General features: G+C 39.6%; 1 protein-coding gene across 7 annotated transcripts; it reads left to right on the top strand.

Annotated features, from left to right (window-relative positions):
• Positions 1 to 2,975: 2,975 nt before the first annotated feature.
• Positions 2,976 to 17,870, top strand: LOC145004372 (putative serine/threonine-protein kinase PBL22). Of its 7 annotated transcripts, none has more exons than XR_013662362.1 (10): positions 2,976 to 4,111; positions 4,438 to 4,730; positions 5,180 to 5,318; positions 5,414 to 5,559; positions 5,663 to 5,789; positions 6,104 to 6,403; positions 6,505 to 6,554; positions 7,126 to 7,221; positions 17,228 to 17,359; positions 17,488 to 17,870. XR_013662362.1 is itself a non-coding variant. In XM_078963270.1 (7 exons), the coding sequence occupies exons 1-7, from the start codon at positions 3,094 to 3,096 to the stop codon at positions 6,345 to 6,347; spliced, it is 1,860 nt and encodes a 619-aa protein (XP_078819396.1). In that variant the 5' UTR covers positions 2,976 to 3,093; the 3' UTR covers positions 6,348 to 6,418. The 7 variants fall into 7 exon arrangements, 3 of the variants coding, with proteins under 3 accessions (XP_078819396.1, XP_078819395.1, XP_078819397.1); XR_013662363.1 differs by having other exon boundaries at positions 6,104 to 6,228; positions 6,336 to 6,403; positions 7,126 to 17,359; XR_013662360.1 differs by having other exon boundaries at positions 7,126 to 17,359.
• The last annotated feature ends 1,972 nt before the right edge of the window (positions 17,871 to 19,842 follow it).

Below are 19,842 nucleotides of genomic sequence, written 5' to 3' on the forward strand. Positions count from 1 at the left end.
TTACACATAATTAAGATCTTATAGCCTGAGAATGTTGATTTACTCTTATGTTCTATTATTTTTTGATTGGGAGCTTAGGGTGGGATTGGATATTCGAAAGTCTATGGGGTCCAACGTTATGTATGGAAAGTATACATTAGTGCTACATGGTTGGTGGAAGTTTCATGGAAGTGTAAGTTGTTAGGATGAGTCCGCCAACTGTGAGATATTTAGCCTTCCTCTAGGAGTGAGGGCTGAGCGTAATGTCATGGTTACGTATAATTTAGGGTGTTGTGATGATACTTGAGACAAATATGGGTAGGTGTGGAAGGTAGAATGGGCCCGTACTAATGAAAGCACATGACCCATACGCATAGCAAGGAAGTCACAACCACTAGGGTTTTGGTTAGGGAATTGATTCTTGGATTATTAAAGGGAATACTTAATATCTGTTTGGTTTGATTGCAGCATCATGGTTACACAACAATTCGTGACTAGTCCAGTTCAGGATCAGGAGAGGGCAGACAGGAGGCGCCGTCAGCGCCCGAGACTATCGGTCAGATGAAGTCGGATTAGATGGGCGATAGGATCCGGGAGATCCTACAGGACAAGTTTGCTACTATGTTCCGGGCTCAGATGTTGTAGATGTTTGGGTCTATTAAGACCTCTATGGTGGAGTACTTTGAGGAGCGATATGCAGCCCTCACTGACGCAGCTTCCACAGCAGCCACCGCAACTGTATTCGCGGCAGGGTTGGGAGCCGGACAGGTTTTTCAGTACCGAGACTGAACTATTCGAGATTTTTCATATTGTGAATGTTAAGAATTGAAATATTTACAGTTTAGATTCACCGTAAGAATCTAAACTGTTCGAGTTTTTTTTTTTTTTTTTTTTTTTTTTTTTTTTTTTTTAATCATTGTTGATGTTTATTAATAGAGTACAAAAAATTAATATTTTTGGTATATTTTTTTTATAAAAAAAAAATTAAATATTGAAAAAAATAAGAAAATTAAGTGGGTTTTTTTCGAAAAAAATTCGTTTTTTTTATATATTATCATGAATCTCTATGGAAAGAGGACGAAAAATCGTGAACAACGGTATATTCGGATTTTTTTCGATAAAAAACTTGGCCTAAAAAAATTTTAAATCAAAAAAAGGAAGTGAGTTTTTCTTATAATCCGGTACATATGCGTCCATTATAAAAATTTACAACATTTTCTTTTGACGTTGATCGCTTTAAATTCCGACGCTTTGGATTGGTTCCTTGAATAATAATGGTTCTCTATTGAACTTTTTCATATATATATATATATATATATATATATATATATATATATATATATATATATATATATATATATATATATATATATATATATATATATGGTTAGGTTCATTTGAGACGGCCTAATTTTGTGAAACCGTGAGATGCATTTTTTTTAATTTTTTTTAGTTAATTTAAGTTTCGAAAATAATATTTAAAAAAAGAACTTTTGGATTTTTCCATTTATTTTGTATTTTAAAATTATTTTGTATTTGGTATGTGTATATGTCTATTTGGTAAGTGTATATGTATGTATGTGCATTTGAAAATTTGTTTCAAGAAACTGTGCTTGATTGTATATTAATTTAGTGTATATATGATGTTATAATTGCAAATCTGTATATGGTTTGATTTAAGATAAAAGGAGTGTAAAGATAACATCAGTACAGCTACATAGGATTATATATTATTTAAATTTCAAATATATAAAATATTGTTACAAATAAACTAAAAAAATCAAATGTAAACATAACACCGGTGCGATATTATTAAATAACAACTTTTTGCTCATAAATAATATGTATGAATAATAGAAAAAAAGAACTGCATAAAACTTTTGTAAGGTGACTTAATTGTTAAGTAAGAATAATTTGTTTTTATAGTATGATATATTTTAACTTATATTCTCACTTTGTAGGATGTGGATGTTAATACTTTTCTCCAAAACCCAACGTTTGTGACGGCAATTGGAGATATTATCCGCTCATTTAGCAAGAAAATCGACAATGCAACTAACAACGACGATGAAAACGATGATGGGGAAGACGATTATTATATATTGTTTTATGTTATGGATGATGTTATTATGGATTTAGATGATGTTAATGTGATATACTTTTTTTATGTTATTTGATGTTTTATGTAATGAAGATTTCTAAATTATATGTTTTATAATTTTATAAGTTTTGCATTTTTATATTATAAACTAATATAAAATATAAATTTTATCTAAGAAAACAATCATTAGTGGCGATACCTTTAGGGACGATCTTAAACATTAGCGACGACACATCCCGCCGGAATATTTGGCCGGTGGCCGGAATATTATTAGGGATGACAAGTGGTATTAGCGACGATAAGTATTAGAGACGACACCTTTAGGGACGACTTTGGAGTATTAACTACGAGGTATTTGCGGCGACCCAATCGAGACGACATGCCGTCCCTAATACCTTTAGGGGCAACTTTCTTGACTATTTGCGATGCTTTTTGTCGTCCCTAAATGTATCTTTTTATGTTGTGAAACCAATATAGTATTTTGGAGTTAGGTACCTAACCTTATATAAGGTTGTTAGGTATATTCACTTTATCCCATATATATATATAACTTCAAAAGATGGTTAAAATTAAAAAAAGGATTATTATAGCTTATCATATTTTTTAGATTGACGATTTTTTTATTAATATATAATATCTATTATTTGTTTTTTAATTTAAATCTCGTGCTTTGTCAATATTTTTTTATCGCGCAACGTGATTACACGTCTAGTTTATCATAAGGACCACGTGTCGTTCTTTCCATAAAGCACATGTATTATTTTATGCAATGTTGTCTTTATTTTATTGATTAACAAACCAAAACTTTTCCTTTTTGTCGAGTAGTGAAAATGAAAATAGATCCCCTATTTACGCTTGGCTACATCTCTTCCAACAACAAGATTATAATATTCAAAAGTATTATCAACTTCAATAATTATCTTCGCTGTAATTCTTTTTCTTCAAAGTGTGCTTGTAATTCAGCTTGTAAACCTACTTCTTCAACAACAATATTCGCTGCTACCGCTGATGCTATGGAAACTCAATCCTCCATGGAATCGTCAGTACAAACATGCCGTCACTTTGAATTTAGTGAGATTCTCTTAGCAACCGCTAACTTTGACGATGCGTTAGTAATTGGGAAAGGGGGTTTCGGAAAAGTTTACAAAGGTAACATTATCAATGGATCAAGTGTTGCGGTTGCTGCCATCAAACGGTTGGATTTAGTATCCTCTCAAGGGGCCTCAGAGTTCTGGGCAGAAGTTGAGATGCTTTCAAACTTGCGTCACTGTCACCTTGTATCTTTATTTGGCTATTGTAATTATGAAAAAGAGATGATTCTCATCTACGAATATATGCCAAATGGAACGCTAGAAGACCACCTACATAAACTTGGTACCCCTCTTTCATGGCTTCAACGACTCAAGATCTGCATAGGTGCTGCTCGTGGGTTAGACTATCTCCACACTGGTACAGGGATTGAGTTAGGTGTTATACATCGCGATGTCAAGCCCTCAAATATTTTGTTACATGAAAGCTGGTCAGCGAAAATATCAGATTTCGGATTATCCAAAATAGGCCCAACAAATCAACCATGTACTTATATAAACACACTTGTTAAAGGAACTTTTGGGTATTTCGATCCAAATTATTTCACAACTGGAAAGCTAACTAGGAAGTCCGATGTGTATGCTTTTGGTGTGGTACTGTTGGAAGTGCTGTGTCGTAAGCGTGCAGTTGATAATAGTCTTGATGTGGGCCTGGCAACATGGGCTCAAGATTCTATCAAAGAAGGAAATTTAAAACATATTATTGATTCTTCTATACGAGGTCAGATATCCTCAAAATGTTTGAAGGAGTTTGTTAGAATTGTAGAGAGGTGTTTGCTTAGTAATCCAAAGCGGCGTCCTACCATGGCTGAGGTTGTGGTTGGTCTTGAGTCTGTGTTGACCTTACAAGAGAAAAGGAATAGTTTGTTGCAACCTTCAGGAAGAACCATATTTGGTCGAATGGTTGATAGGTTCCCCTCCATGTCTAGCAGAGAGAACTCTGGTATTTTAAGCTCCTATTAAAGTCGGTATACAAAAATTTTAAATTGTATGTATATATTTTCACATATATAACAGAGAGAACACAAATGAAATTATAAGAATGTCATTTCCCAATGTCAAACAAACAACAGTACTCATGCATTGAGGAGCATTGATGATGAATCATTGGCTTTCATATCCGTTCGCATATTCTGCAAACTCAATATGTGAAGAGAGGCAGCATATTATCTAAATTAGTTAGACTTGAAGCTGGATGCTTATTAAAGCCTGTAGGATATAGTTTATAACAACAAATTAAATATATATGTTTGTTTTCATCTATTTCAGCCCATGGTGGTTCAGATCTATCAACTAACAACAAAGGGGACAATAGAAATGTTGGTGATACTGTGGTTGACAATGAAGATTTCACAATTCCTATGCCCAGTTTGAAAGTATTTAAGTTTGCTGATCTGAAAAGAGCTACAAGAAACTTTAGTCAACATTTTCTATTGGGCAGGGGAGGTTTGGGAGAGGTGTTCTTAGGTTGGGTTGACAAGAACACATTCGCCCCTTCAAGAGAGGGTGTTGGAATTGCTGTTGCAGTTAAAAGGTACTCTGAAGATCTTCCAGAATGGGAGGTAAGTATCAATAAATATACATAAACTTACATCTGTAATAAAGAGTTGATTAACAAGGGAAAGGCTTTTTAGTTAGGGGAGATGTAGCTACATATAGATTTATATATAAAAAAAAAAGTAATAGAACAATGAAAATGTTTTAATTCAGTTTGAATGGTTTGTTTCCTTCTCCACTAAAGTGGCTGGAGAAGACACAAATTTTCCAAAAAGCGGCTCGAGAACACATCCTTATTAACAATAGATGGAAAAAACCATGGCATTTGAACTTGAGAAAAGGACAGTGATGTAGTGTTGTTGTTAAGAGTTGTTATCAAGATATATGAAAATGTTGTTTTCTAAATCTATGATTTATATTGTGACTACAACCGATGATTCTTTGACATAAAACAATGCTAGAGTTTTCTTATTAATGCTTTTACTGAAAGTAACATAAAATTTTGTGTGATTAGACAGTGGTGACTGGCTTGGGGGAGTTGTCTCATCCAAACATTGTTAGTGTCTTGGGATATTCTGATGATAAAAAACACCAATGCTTGCTTGTTTATGAGTACATACACAACAGAAATCTTGGGCGCTTCTTATTTCAAGGTAATATACGGGTCTCTCTCAACCTATTGTTAATTTGGGTTAACATTACCCAAAAGGTTGAATTGTTAACTAATGTGACATGAATAATTTTTCAGATGAACATGATTTTGTTGAACCACTTTCATGGGGAACACGACTTATGATAATGATAGGAGTAGCTCGTGGGCTTGCTTTTATGCATTCGTCAAAAAATCAAGTCATACACGGTCATGTTGAACCTTCTAATATATATTTGGATCAGGTAGTCTTAAGTCACTTAAGATTTTTTGTGGTGATGGAACCACTTCCATGCTTTTTGTTTATGCCATTAAAGAGAAGTATTTATTTTGAATACCTTATTCCAGAATTTTAATGCAAAACTAGGGGATTTTGTGTTGGCAAAATTTGGCCCAGAAATCCAGAAGTTGGACAGTATTACTACAGGAGTTATGTGTAGCTTAGGTTATTTCGACTCACAATATCTAAGCACAGGTAAATTACTGCATCCTAGTGATACTTGAATATGTGATATTGACAATAATTGTTTTTGGTTTATGTTTCAAAACAAACCGTTCTAGAAAAGCATAGGAAGGAGCCTTTTTAGATAAACTGTGGAAACTTAAGAACAATGGTTGGTTTTGAACAATTAGACCCATGTGCAGTGGTTCAAAAAGTTTATCTCTCTCTCTCTCTCTCTCTCTTTCTCTCTCTCTCTCTTATATATATATATATATATATATATATATATATATATATATATATATATATATATTGTGATTAGAGATAATTAACTTTAAGTGTTTCAGGCCACTTGACTATGAAGAGTGACATTTATAGCTTTGGAGTGGTGTTGTTGGAAACCTTAATAGGCCATCGAGCAAGGAGTATAGAGTGGCCTATATCTGAGTTTAATTTAGTAGATAGAGACAAGGTAAAGAAAATAATTGATCCACATCTTGGGCATAATTATCCCTTAGAAGTTGCTTTCCATTGTGTTATGCTTGCATTAAGATGTGTTGCTATGGATCCCAAGGATAGGCCTTCAAGTGAGGAAGTTTTGCAAAGCTTAGAACAATTGCATGTTGTCAAAAGCTAATGCATAGAAGGTATGTAGTTATGCATAGACTTGTGTACTAAATATGTTTTGTTTGTTGTTTCTTTGTGCCTTGTTTCACATGATCTAATCTATTTACTGTTATACACTTAGTTTGGACATTTTCTTGAAATCAAAGAAAGGATGTGTCAAAGAAAACCCAGGTTCATTTTTTTACTTCTACTTCTCCTATATTACAACATTAAATGTCTTTTGTTCTCAACATCCGATCGGTTAATATATATGTGATTATAAGTTTATATTTCAATCACAACCCCACTCAAAGTCTCATGTGCTTCTCTTAAAATGATCAAAATGTACTTTATAAATTTGCTTAGAACAGAAGAATCATCATAGATAATTTGTATTTAATTTAAAAGGATATTCATATGCATGCATACACCATCTAAAATATGTGGTCAAGCCAACACATTACTAACGTATACTCTCAGCACCTTCATGGTTTGTGTCCGTGAGACGTCTTTGCCTATGTACTCTTGAGAGTTACATGTGCAAACCAGATGTAAGCAAAACCTTTTTTCAAGTAACCTTCTGGTGCTTCATCATAACTAGTTAACAAATGAAAATATTATGACACAAGTAAACAATCAACAGAATAACAAATATATAACAAACAAAATTCAAAATATAAATACAAGAAGTAATTCACAAGAAAAACATACTTGAATGTGTTATACATAACAGAATACAAACTCAAAATTGTTGATGATTAAGGCCTGCAGGCTTTCATAAAGACTTATGAGAAACGGAGGGTCGAGAGAGGCTTATTGCACGATCCATCAAGCAGTGTCCTAAGATCGAGATTTCAAGGTATGGATATGGTTTGAGGATATAACAATCAATTGAAGAAGTGATCTTCTAATTTGTCGAAAATTTATGGGTTCCCTTTATCTTCAAAAAAACGAGTTGGCAAAAGTTTTTGTGGTGTGATATGTTTTATGTAGCCCTCATTAAATAACTAAAAACAAGTATTTATAGGTTTTGATTATGCCAGTTGGAAACTATCAAATACCAAAATTAACTAGCATAATACCTGTCAATTTTGTAATTACAAATTTAATAAAAAAATTAATTTCATAAATAAAAAAAATTTGTAATTACAAATTCAATAAAAAAATTAATTTCATAAAAAAAAAATATTTAATTAATCAGGAAGACCCTAAAAGCCCCGAGGCCTAAGGCCCATCTTTTGACCATTAACTGTTCTTTTTATATTAGCATAATTTAAGTCTAATTAGGCTAGTCCAACACCACAACCCAAGCCTATCAATCTTAGCCCAATGCTTCATCCATATTGCTAATGGGGCTTAGACTTATAAGGAGGAGCTTTTCCTTTCTTACTTCCAACGTGGGACAAGTTTGACAATGCAAATTATTAATCAAAGTTCCAACAGAAAAAACAAGGAGTCGCTTACTTATACTACTACATGCTTGCAAAAAGTTTAAATATTATTAAAAAACAAGAGAATAAAAACTACAACATACTAAGAAATTTAATACAAGATAAACGAGTTGTGTCCACTTGTTTTTCATTAGTTACATGTTATGTGTAACCCCGTAAATTTCAAAACAAATTTTTCAAATTTTTATAAAACATAATTCATTTAATATTCATAAAACAACCATATTTAATTATCCAATTCAAGTAAATACAAAATCCCAAGATCACAAATGTATAAACTCCGTGCGTGTGTACGGATCAAGCCGACGTCTTCCCGCGGTCGTCACTAGTACCTGAAACAATAATATCAAACACTGTAAGCACAAAACTTAGTGAGTTCTCCAAAATACCACATATAACACATATTAGCCACTCGAGGTTATAACTTTGTGGGTCCGTGCACCCAAACTCTGTGAACCCTCAGGTTCTAACTCTGTAAACATGCATAACATAAATCACATAGAAATAATGCAGTACAACACATAACATATATAGCATACAAATACTCTATCACATAACTCTGGTTACCTACTCAAGGTAAAGTATAGTGAGAAGACTCACTTTGTGTGTCTTGGTAAGTCGTGAATCCTGAAATCACTAGTGCTCGATCTCCCGAGCTATAGTCCTCCTAAATCACAATACATCTCTAATTAACACTTTCCCAACTAAGATTGACTACTCTTTAACAAGTCAACTTAGGTCAATGCTGGTCAACGGTCAACTTTGACCGGACTCGGCGAGTGCACTATAGCGACTCGGCGAGTCTGAGCGTATACACTGACTTCCCTGAAATCCTCCCTTAACACGTCGAGTATTCTCCTAAATCGACGAGTTCCACCTAGCATGAGTTGTGGGGCCACCACGACTCAACTCGCCGAGTCTCAAGAACAACTCGGCGACTCCACCTTGACTTAGTCTACCTGTCCACTCCGACTTCCCCCCTGCCTCACTGAGTCAACCCTCTCCAACTCGGCAAGACCACTCGTTGTGTGGTCGGGCAATATTCATACTACTCGCCGAGTCTGTTCTTCGGACTCGGCGAGTCCGTGCCATGCAATGACTCAAACTTGCTCATAAGGTCAGATTCATTCCATTAACCCATAGATCCAGTCCTTTTAAGCTTTTTAGCACGTAAAGTCACTATCTTGATGCACATACAATCTCTATATGACCATATATGGTGTTTTTGTCTCAAATATTACAACTCAAGGTCGTAATCTCCATTGTTATTCATAAAGCTTGGTGAGTGAGGCTCTCTGGACCTCTATGGATCCAGATCCAGAGCCTCAACACAAGGAGGGAACTATTTGGCATCAAATCAACCCAAAAATGTCCATAAGAAAACCTAAATCCAATTATACTTCACAAAACAGAAAGTAAGCCGAATCATACCTCTAGATTGATGATCTAAGCTTCAATCCCACAGAATAGCAACCTCCGTTGCTTCCTCTTGCCTAGAATCTCCTCCTTGTTGCTAAATGTCACACACAAGGTCAAGAAATGCTTCCTTTCTCTCTCAAAACATTCAAGCACTCAAGGGTTTCTTTCTAAGGGTTGGGTGAGCACAAATGACGGCCATATGGCCCTTTAAATAGGTCTCAAACCCCGGAAATTAGGGTTTCACAACACAGCGTGGACTCGCCGAGTCCACCCTTGGACTCATCGAGTCCGGAAGTGAACCCGTGCCCAAATCCGCGATCCTACTCGGTGAGTTTGAGCTCCAACTCACCGAGTCCACTCACAATTTTCATAAATAAATCCAAAATAAATACTTGGAAATTCCGGGCTGTTACAATTCTCCCCCACTAGAACTAGACTTCACCCTTGAAGTCTTACTCTGCAAATAACTCCGGATGCTGCTCTCGCATCTCACGCTCCGGTTCCCACGTCATCTCGGACCCCTTCCGATGCTGCCACTGAACCAAGACCAAAGGTACCTCCTTGTTCCTCAGAACTTTGATTTTTCGATCTCTAATGGCCACTGGTCTCTCAGCATAAATCAGGCTCGCATCCACCTGAATATCATCTAATGGAACCACTACCGACTCATCGGCTATACACTTCCGTAATTGCGACACATGGAAAGTGTCATGAATCTGCCCCAACTCTGCTGGCAAATCCAAGCGATAGGCTACCCTGCCTACCCTCATGACTACCCGAAATGGTACGATATATCGGGGCCCCAACTTGCCCCTCTTCCTGAATCGGATCACTCCCTTCCAAGGAGAGACCTTCAGGAGCACAAAATCACCGACCTCGAACTCAAGTTCGGACCGGCGCCTGTCCGCATAACTCTTCTGTCGACTCTGAGCAGTCAGTAACCTCTGTCTGACCTGCTGGATCTGCTCTATCGTCATAAGCACTATCTCTGTATTGCCCATAACATGCTGCCTGACCTCTCCCCAACAAATGGGGGTCCAACACTTCCTCCCGTACAACAGCTCAAAGGGTGGCATACCGATGCTCGAGTGATGGCTATTGTTGTAAGAAAACTCGGCCAACGGCAAATACATACCCCAACTTCCCCCAAAATCCAATACACATGCTTGGAGCATGTCCTCGAGGGTCTGAATCGTCCGCTCACTCCGTCCGTCTGTCTGGGGGTGATATGCGGTACTAAAATGCAGCCTAGTACCCAACTCCTCATGGAACTTCTTCCAGAACCTGGAAGTGAAACTCATGTCCCGGTCGGAGACAATCGAGATCGGCAGCCTATGCCGAGAAACCACTTCCCTCACATAAATCTCTGCTAACTTCTCTGCGGAAGAACTCTCACTGATGGCAAGGAAGTGAGCGCTCTTCGTCAACCTATCCACAATCACCAAAATTGCATCAACTCCCCGAGCAGTCCTTGGCAATTTGGTGATAAAATCCATGGTGATCTGTTCCCACTTCCATTCGAGAGCCTCCAATGGCTGCAACTTACCATGGGGCCTCTTATGTTCGGCCTTAACCTTACGACAGGTTAAGCACCTCTCAACGAACCATGCAACATCTCTCTTCATACAGGGCCACCAATACTCCTTCCTCAAATCCAAATACATCTTAGTGGCCCCGGGATGGATCGAGAATTTCGACCGATGAGCCTCTTCCATCAAAATGGCACGCGTACCTCCCACGAACGATACCCAAATACGCCCCTGAAAAGTCATAAGCCCCCGACCATCGGTAACAAACTCCGATACCAATCCAACAACTCAGTCTCTCTTTTGGTTTTCCGACCTTACTGCCTCAGCCTGTGCTCCTCGAATGGTGTCCAACACCGGAGTCATCACGGTCAAACACAAACATACACCTCGCAACGGGGCACTCTCCGCCCGACGACTCAGGGTGTCGGCTACCACATTAGCCTTGTCCGGATGGTATAGGATCTCACAATCATAATCCTTAACCACATCCAACCACCTCCTCTGCCGCATATTTAGGTTGGGCTGATCCATCAAATACTTCAGACTCTTATGGTCCGTGTATATCGTATACCGAACCCCATACAAATAATGGCGCCAAATCTTAAGGGCGAGCACCACTGCCCCCAACTCTAGGTCATGGGTGGGATACCTCGACTCATGAGGCTTCAACTGCCTCGATGCATACGCTATCACATGCCCTCTCTGCATCAGTACCGCTCCCAACCCCAAAATCGATGCATCGCAGTATACAACAAAGTCCTCCATTCCCTCCGGGAGGGCTAACACCGGGGCCTCGCATAACCTTTGGTCGAGCGTCTCAAAGGAAGCCTGCTGCTCGGGGCCCTATGAAAAAGCAACACCCTTCCGGGTCAACCTAGTGAGTGGCACTGCGATCTTAGAGAAATCCCTGATAACTCTCCGATAATAACCTCATCCCTAGAAAACTCCTGATCTCGGAGGGTGACCTCGGCACCTCCCAACTCATCACTGCCTCCACTTTGGCCGGATCGACCAATATCCCATCCTGGTTAACAAGATTTCCTAGGAACAGGACCTCTCGCAACCAGAAATCACACTTGGAGAATTTGGCATAAAGCCTCTCGGATCTCAGAACTCCGAGGATCTCCCTCAAATGCTCCTCATGTTGCTCCCTAGATCTCGAATATACCAAATTGCCATCAATAAATACGATCACCGACCAATCCAACATCGGCCTGCATACCCGGTTCATGAGATCCATGAACACTGCCGGAGCATTGGTGAGCCCGAAAGGCATCACCACAAACTCATAATGCCCATAATACGTCCTAAACGTTGTCTTCTGGACGTCCTCATCTCGTACCCTCACCTGATGGTATCCAGACCTAAAATCGATCTTGGAGAACCAAGATGCTCCCTGCAACTGGTCGAACAAATCGTCGATCCTCGACAACGGGTAACGGTTCTTGACCGTCAGCTTGTTCAACTCCTGGTAATCAATGCACATCCGGTGTGAACCATCCTTCTTCTTTACAAACAGAATGGGCGCTCCCCATGGAGAGCTACTCAGCCGAATAAACCCTTTCCCCAGCAGCTCCTGAAGCTACGAGGATAGCTCTTGCATCTCTGGAGGTGCAAGACGATAAGGCACCTTAGCGATAGGCGCGACCCCCGGGACCAAATCAATACCAAACTCTACTTGCCTCACGGGAGGCACCCCCAACAACTCCTCTGGAAAGACATCCGACAACTCACGCACTATAGGAACCTCCTCCACCGACCTCGTATGGTCACTAGCTGCCGCTCGCAGTCGATAACCGCACCGAACTTGCTCAACCAGTCCATGCCCACGATGACACAAACATCCCCCATGGCAATAGGAACCAAATCAATTGGGAACTCAACACCGAAAATCTCGAGTACGCACCCACGGATCACCTCCATGGCATATATAGCCTTCTCGTCAGCTATAGAAACTCTCAGAGGCCGACTCAGCGCCTCGCGACTAATACTGATGTGCTGACTAAAAGCCAAAGATACAAAGGACCGACTCGCACCCGAGTCAGATAATACCAAGGCAAGTACAGAATTCACAAGAAAAGTACCTACGCATAACATAATATAAGCATAATATTTTAACATTATAATAAATACACGAAAGAATACATATCAGCCACGACATCGGGCACTGCGCGGACCTCCTCCACGGTCAACTGAAATGCTCTCCCACGTGCCCTCGGTGCCTCGGCCTTCACTGGCCCACTCCCGGTAGTTCTGATGGCGGCAAGGGCAGATCCCTGAGGTGCTCCCTGAGCTGATCCCCGCAACTGCGGACACTCCGCCTTCCGGTGTCCGATCTGGTTGCAGTGAAAACATACTGCAAACCCCTTAGGGCAGTCCTTGGCCATATGCCCCTCCTTGCCACATTTGTAGCAAGATCCTGCTCTACACACTCCATGACCCTTGCCGCACTTTCCACAAGTGCGGCCCTTCTGGCTCCCTGATTTGGGATCAGCGGGCTTGGCCCGGTTGGCTGCCGGCTGGAATTATGCCAGTATCCGATCCCTCCCATGAGACTCAGCCTCCTCCCTAGCCTGGGTCTCCAGCTCGATCTCCCTCTTCCGGGAATTTACCTGAAGCTCAGCAAATGTCTGGTATGAGGAGTTCGCCACGAACTCCCGAATGTCCCGTCTCAAAATACTCAAATATCGACTCATACGTGCCTGCTCAGGGCAGAACATCGCCCTCTTGTGAAACATCTTGGTGATCACTGTAACAGACTCGGTGCCCTGCTTGAGGGTCAGAAACTCCTGGGCCAAATGCTCCCTCTCCACCTGGGGAACGTACTTATCTCGGAATATGGTAGTGAACCTCTCCCAGGTTACTGCCGCAAGCTCAGCAGGCGAAAAGTGTGATGTGACAATCTTCCACCAGTCCTTCGCTCCCAAGCAAAGTTGGTTCAGTGCGAACCGTACTCTCAAATGCTCAGGAGATGAGCAAGTGAAGAAACACCCCTCTATGTCAGAAATCCATCTCATGGCCGCCACCGGGTCCTGGGTCCCATCAAACTCCAGTGGTTTCATGTTGCTGAACTCCCGGAACAGCAACGCGTCACCACCCTACGGCCTAGCAGCAGCAACAGCTGTAGTGGCCGCCGCAACTGCAGCCTCAGAAAGAGTGGCATAACGCTCGTCGAAGGTCTCGATCAGCACGATCTTAATAGACCCGAACATCTCTGGTATCTCTGCTTTGATGACCGTAGCCACCTCCTCATGAATGATCTGTCGGATCTCCTCATCACTAGCCCCGACACCCTCCGGCATATGACATGTTCTCACCATGATCAACCTCTGAAATACAACATACAATAAATTAGAATCCGCTCAAGCATACTCACACTCGACAACCAATCCCTCCTTGATCCTTGGTATTCCGAAGATTCTTACTAGGACCGTGCACCGCCCCGGTGCCTTCAGTAGTACGGTCCCAATACTACTGACCACACCGTCTCAGTACACACCTCAAATCCTCCTCTTCGGATCCCAAATTCCAAGTACTCTATCATTCTCTAACAGATCTCTCATAAGCTCCTCGCTGCTACCTATTCGCTCTCAAGCATCTCATAGCAGCTCACATCTCCCTAGGCTAAGGCATCACAAATCAGGGCATTCTAGTCCTAATAAGAATACCTAGCCTACTCTAGCAAGAGAATACATCATAAACATATAATATAAGGGTATTTTGGGAATTCACCGTTCGGGCGCTGACTGATCGTACACACATTTCTTCCTTGAATTTCTCTAAAAATCTGTTACTCTTAGAAAAGTTTAATTCTCTTTTGAAAATATTTTTCCAAATCCTCAGTTTGAGTTCAAATACTCTCGAAGGTGTACCCGAATCCCTCAAACCAAGGCTCTGATACCAAATTGTAACACCGTAAATTTCAAAACAAAATTTTCAAATTTTTATAAAACATAATTCATTTAATATTCATAAAACAACCATATTTAATTATCGGGTAAATTACACGAATGGTCCCTATGGTTTAGGGTAATTTGCATGTTTGGTCCCTAACTTATTTTTCTAACTCGGAAGGTCCCTACTGTTTGTTTTTGTTACACGTTTGGTCCCTGTCTTACATAAAAAGTCTATTTTTCTCTTATTTTTTAATTTATTTAAATAAACACACCCCCAACCCCATCCCCATCCCCTCACCTAACCTTACCCACCCTACAATTTTTTTCCTATTTAAATAGCTATCTTTTTACGTAAGATAGGGACCAAACATGTAACAAAAACAAAAAATAGGGACCAATCGTGTAACAATAACAAACAATAGGGACCTTCCGAGTTAAAAAAATAAGTTAGGGACCAAACGTGCAAATTACCCCAAACCATAGGGACCATTCGTGTAATTTACTCTTAATTATCCAATTCAAGTAAATACAAAATCCCAAGATCACAAATGTATAAACTTCGTGCGTGTGTACGGATCAAGCCGGCGCCTTCCCGCGGTTGTCACTAGTACCTGAAACAATAACATCAAACACTTTAAGCACAAAGCTTAGTGAGTTCCCCAAATTACCACATATAACACATGTTAGCCACTCGAGGCTATAACTCTGTGGGTCTGTGCACCCAAACTCTGTGAACCCTCAGGTTCTAACTCTGTAAACATGCATAACATAAATCACATAGAAATAATGCAGTACAACACATAACATATATAGCATACAAATACTCTATCACATAACTCTGTTTACCTACTCAAGGTAAAGTATAGTGAGAAGACTCACCTTGCGTGTCTCGGTAAGTCATGAATCCTAAAATCACTAGTGCTCGATCTCCCGAGCTATAGTCGTCCTAAATCATAATACATCTCTAATTAACACGTTCCCAACTAAGATTGACTACTCTTTTACAAGTCAACTTAGGTCAACGTTGGTCAACGGTCAACAGTCAACTTTAACCGGACTCGACGAGTGCACTATAGCGACTCGACGAGTCTGAGCGTATACACTGACTTCCCTGAAATCCTCCCTTAACACATTGAGTATTCTCCTAACTCGACGAGTTCCACCTGGCATGAGTTGTGGGGCCACCACGACTCAACTCGCCGAGTCTCAAGAACAACTCGGCGAGTCCAGCTTGACTCAGTCCACCTGTCCACTCCGACTTCCCCCTGCCTCACTAAGTCAACCCTCCCCAACTTGGCAAGACCACTCGCTGTGTGGTCGGGAAATATTCATACTACTCGCCGAGTCTGTTCTTCGGACTCGGCGATTCCGTGCCATGCAATGACTCAAACTTGCTCATAAGGTCAGATCCAGTCCATTAACCCATAGATCCAGTCCTTCCAAGCTTATTTAGCACGTAAAGTCACTATCTTGATGCACATACAATCTCTATATGACCATATATGATGTTTTTGTCTCAAATATTACAACTCAAGGTCATAAACTCCATTGCTATACATAAAGCTTGGTGAGTGAGGCTCTCTGGACCTCTATGGATCCAGATCCAGAGCCTCAACACAAGGAGGGAACTATTTGGCATCAAATCAACCCAAAAATGTCCATAAGAAACCCTAAATCCCATTATTCTTCACAAAACAGAAAGTAAGCCGAAATCATACCTCTAGATTGATGATCTAAGCTTCAATCCCACAGAATAGCAACCTCCTTTGCTTCCTCTTGCCTAGAATCTCCTCCTTCTTGCTAAATGTCACACACAAGGTCAAGAAATGCTTCCTTTCTCTCTCAAAACGTTCAAGCACTCTCTCTAAGGGTTGGGTGAGCACAAATGACGGCCATAAGGCCCTTTAAATAGGTCTCAAACCCCGGAAATTAGGGTTTCACCACACAGCGTGGACTCGCCGAGTCCACCCTTGGACTCGTCGGGTCCGGAAGCGAACCCGTGCCCAAATCCGCGATCCTACTCGGCGAGTTTGAGCTCCAACTCGCCGAGTCCACTCACAATTTTCATAAATAAATCCAAAATAAATACCTGGAAATTCCGGGCTGTTACATTATATTTTTTGTTATGTTTCTAGCTATTATGACCTTTTTTCTCTGTTTCCATCTACTCTTTTTCCTTATGAGTTTGAATTCAACTCCAACAAATGTACTAGAGAAGGTCATTCAGGAGAGGTAAAAGTTAGTCTTTATTGAAGTGGCATAGTTATTAAGGACCTTGGAATTTTAGAGTTCTTGAGATAGCCTTTCAGCACCGGGTGATGTAATGACAATTGAAGTTAGGAGTAAGGGTACGGTTCCCTATGTTAAAATGAATGTCAGTACTATTCAACCAAGCATTTTTGTGGAATTTATGCCTCCCAAAGTTACAAGTCTTTTAAAACTGAAAGGCCAAAATTATAACTTCAAATTTAAATGTATAGTTTGTTTCGTGAAGAATGTGAAGAATTAAACTAGGACAAAGTTCAAACTAACTTTCGGTGATACATGTGAACATTTGTACTTCATGTTAGTTCCTTTGTCAAGCTATGCATGTTTATTTCAAAAGAGACATCTCTTGAAATAGAAGTGACGAGAAATGAAGACAATATATTGTTTGATGTGAAACAAGTGAGAATCCTCTTGGCTATAGAAGTGGATAGCAGGTATAACTCTTTTAAGTGGGTTAACATCATTTATATAAAAATCAATTTCTTTGTTTGGAGACTAATTAAAGATAGAATTCCCACTTTCATCAATCTTTTTAAGAGAATAGTGTCTATTTCTCCTGCAGCATGGCCATTTTGCAAGATATTGGATGAGACTGTTGATCTTGTTTTCTTTGCCTGTTTTAATGCTTCCGTGCTATGGAGTTGGATAATTGGTTGGTCCTCCTCATTGCAAGGTCTTCCTTCCTCTTATTCAGGTGGAGTTGTAGAAGGCAGACACATGTGATAAAAATGCTATAAATCTGCATATAATTCTAAGTCATTCTACCCTTCGGATGATTTGGAAGGCTCAAAATGCTTTAGTGTACCAGAATGATAGGGGAATGGTGATTCTTATTCCAGATGACATTTTCATTAATACTTTTAATTGGGATAAAAATAGATCCACACTTCCTCTTTTTTTGGTAAATTTTGTGTATGTCTCCTATTTCAAACTTATTTTTTGTAATTTGGATTGAGCTAATTGCTTAAGTCATTTTTATTTCTAATGTGTTGCATGCTATTAAAAAAAGGCATGTTTATTTCAAAGTTAGCATGCACAAAACATTTATTACATGCATGCGAAGAGTAGTTGGTAAAGATGCGTTCTTTTCTCTCTCTCTCTCTCTCTCTCTCTCTATATATATATATATATATATATATATATATATATATATATATATATATATATATATATATATATATATATATATAACCTGTAACATCTCAATTTTCAAGACCAAAAATTTCATTTTTAATATAACCATTTAGAAAACAATTATAAGAAAACATCATCGAATCATATCATTCCATAAACCATAATCACATGTTTTAAAATCATATCATAAAAAAGTAATAATGTCAGAGTACAATCCCAAGAATCTCATAATGCGGAAATCCTTTGTGTGTGTGTGTGTGTCATGCACTACTACCATGCCAACTCCTTCCCCTTCAATGAAGAGGTACCTAAAAATAAAATTGAAAACTGTAAGCATGAATCTTAGTGATTTCCCCCATCATACCACATACCACATAACTAACATACTGTCGGGCAATTCTTGGGTGCCCGACCTATCATGTCTGGAAATTCTAGGGTGTTGACCTACCCTGTTTGGCATTTTTTGGGTGCCGACCTACCTTGTCTAGCATTTTTGGGGGTGTCAACCTACCATGTCTGGCATTTATGGGATGCCGACCTACCCTCCGGTTTATCTTAACTGGCTATGGGGACTATTCCATCCCTACTACTACCATATAGTAACCTAGCATTAACATACTGTCGGGCATATCTGGGGTGCCTGACCTACCCTTCAACCCTTACGACTAAAACAAAGGGACTGTTCCCCATACTACCTAACATCATATCATGCTAGTACATAATCGTAACATATAACACATATCAGATGATTATCATGAAGACAATCATCTCTACTATAACTCTTAATAGTAGGCCGGACTTGGTGCCTTCGATCCACTTCTACTGGAAGGTAACTCACCTCAATGTCGTGAAGTGTCCAAACTGTCCTCGATGATGGTATTAACTCCTCTCAAAATCCTACACATAACAACCTTCCTTAATTACCATTTCATACTTTTAACCCTTTCAAGGATTAACTCAGGTCAAGGTCAAAGTCAAGGTCAACACCCTGATCAAATTCAACTTTTGGTCAAAGTCAACATCTGGTTGACTCAACTCGCCGATTTCCATAACCCACAAAATATTGAAGCTTTGATCCTACTCGTTGATTCTTTCAAGAACTCATCGAGTTCTCTTTCATACAATATCGGGACCTTTTGCTCATGAGTCTTCGAGCTCATCCTTGAACTCGTCGAGTCCTACTTCATACAAGTTGAAGTGTTTAGTCCTTGAATCACCGATTTCTTCGGTGAACTCGTCGAGTTCTTCTTCATAGAGTTGGGACATTGCCATGAACTCACCGAGTTCATCCTTGAACTCGTCGAGTTCTTTGATCTTTAAGCCCGTATTCACGTTCACCTTGTTGACTCCTCTTTTAGACTCAACCAGATCGATCAAACACAGAAAAGGTTGGGGAACTACAACCTAACTCGCTGAGTCCCATGAACGACTCGTCAAGTCCCCCAATGTCACAACTAGAAATTTTGTGTCTTGTAATCACTATACTCAAGTAAATGTTAAATTCAAAACTCAATAGAAAACTAAACCCCAATTCACTATATCAAGCAATTGGAAACCCTAGAAGTTCTTGATTAGGTCCATTTTGGACTAGGACTTCCTTATTGGACCTAAATGGACCAATAAGCTTCCAATTTGACTATCATGAGCTTAGGACCCTTAAATGGGCTCTAATTGGAACCACATTTACTTATTTCAATATTTTGGGCCATATTGGGCCTAGAATGAAAGGAATTAAAAGCTTAGATCCATGAACAACCTAAACTAGTCCAACAAAAATGCAAAA

This window comes from Lactuca saligna, chromosome 7, assembly GCF_052625555.1.
Source record: "Lactuca saligna cultivar CGN05327 chromosome 7, ASM5262555v1, whole genome shotgun sequence".
Lineage (NCBI taxonomy): Eukaryota > Viridiplantae > Streptophyta > Magnoliopsida > Asterales > Asteraceae > Lactuca > Lactuca saligna.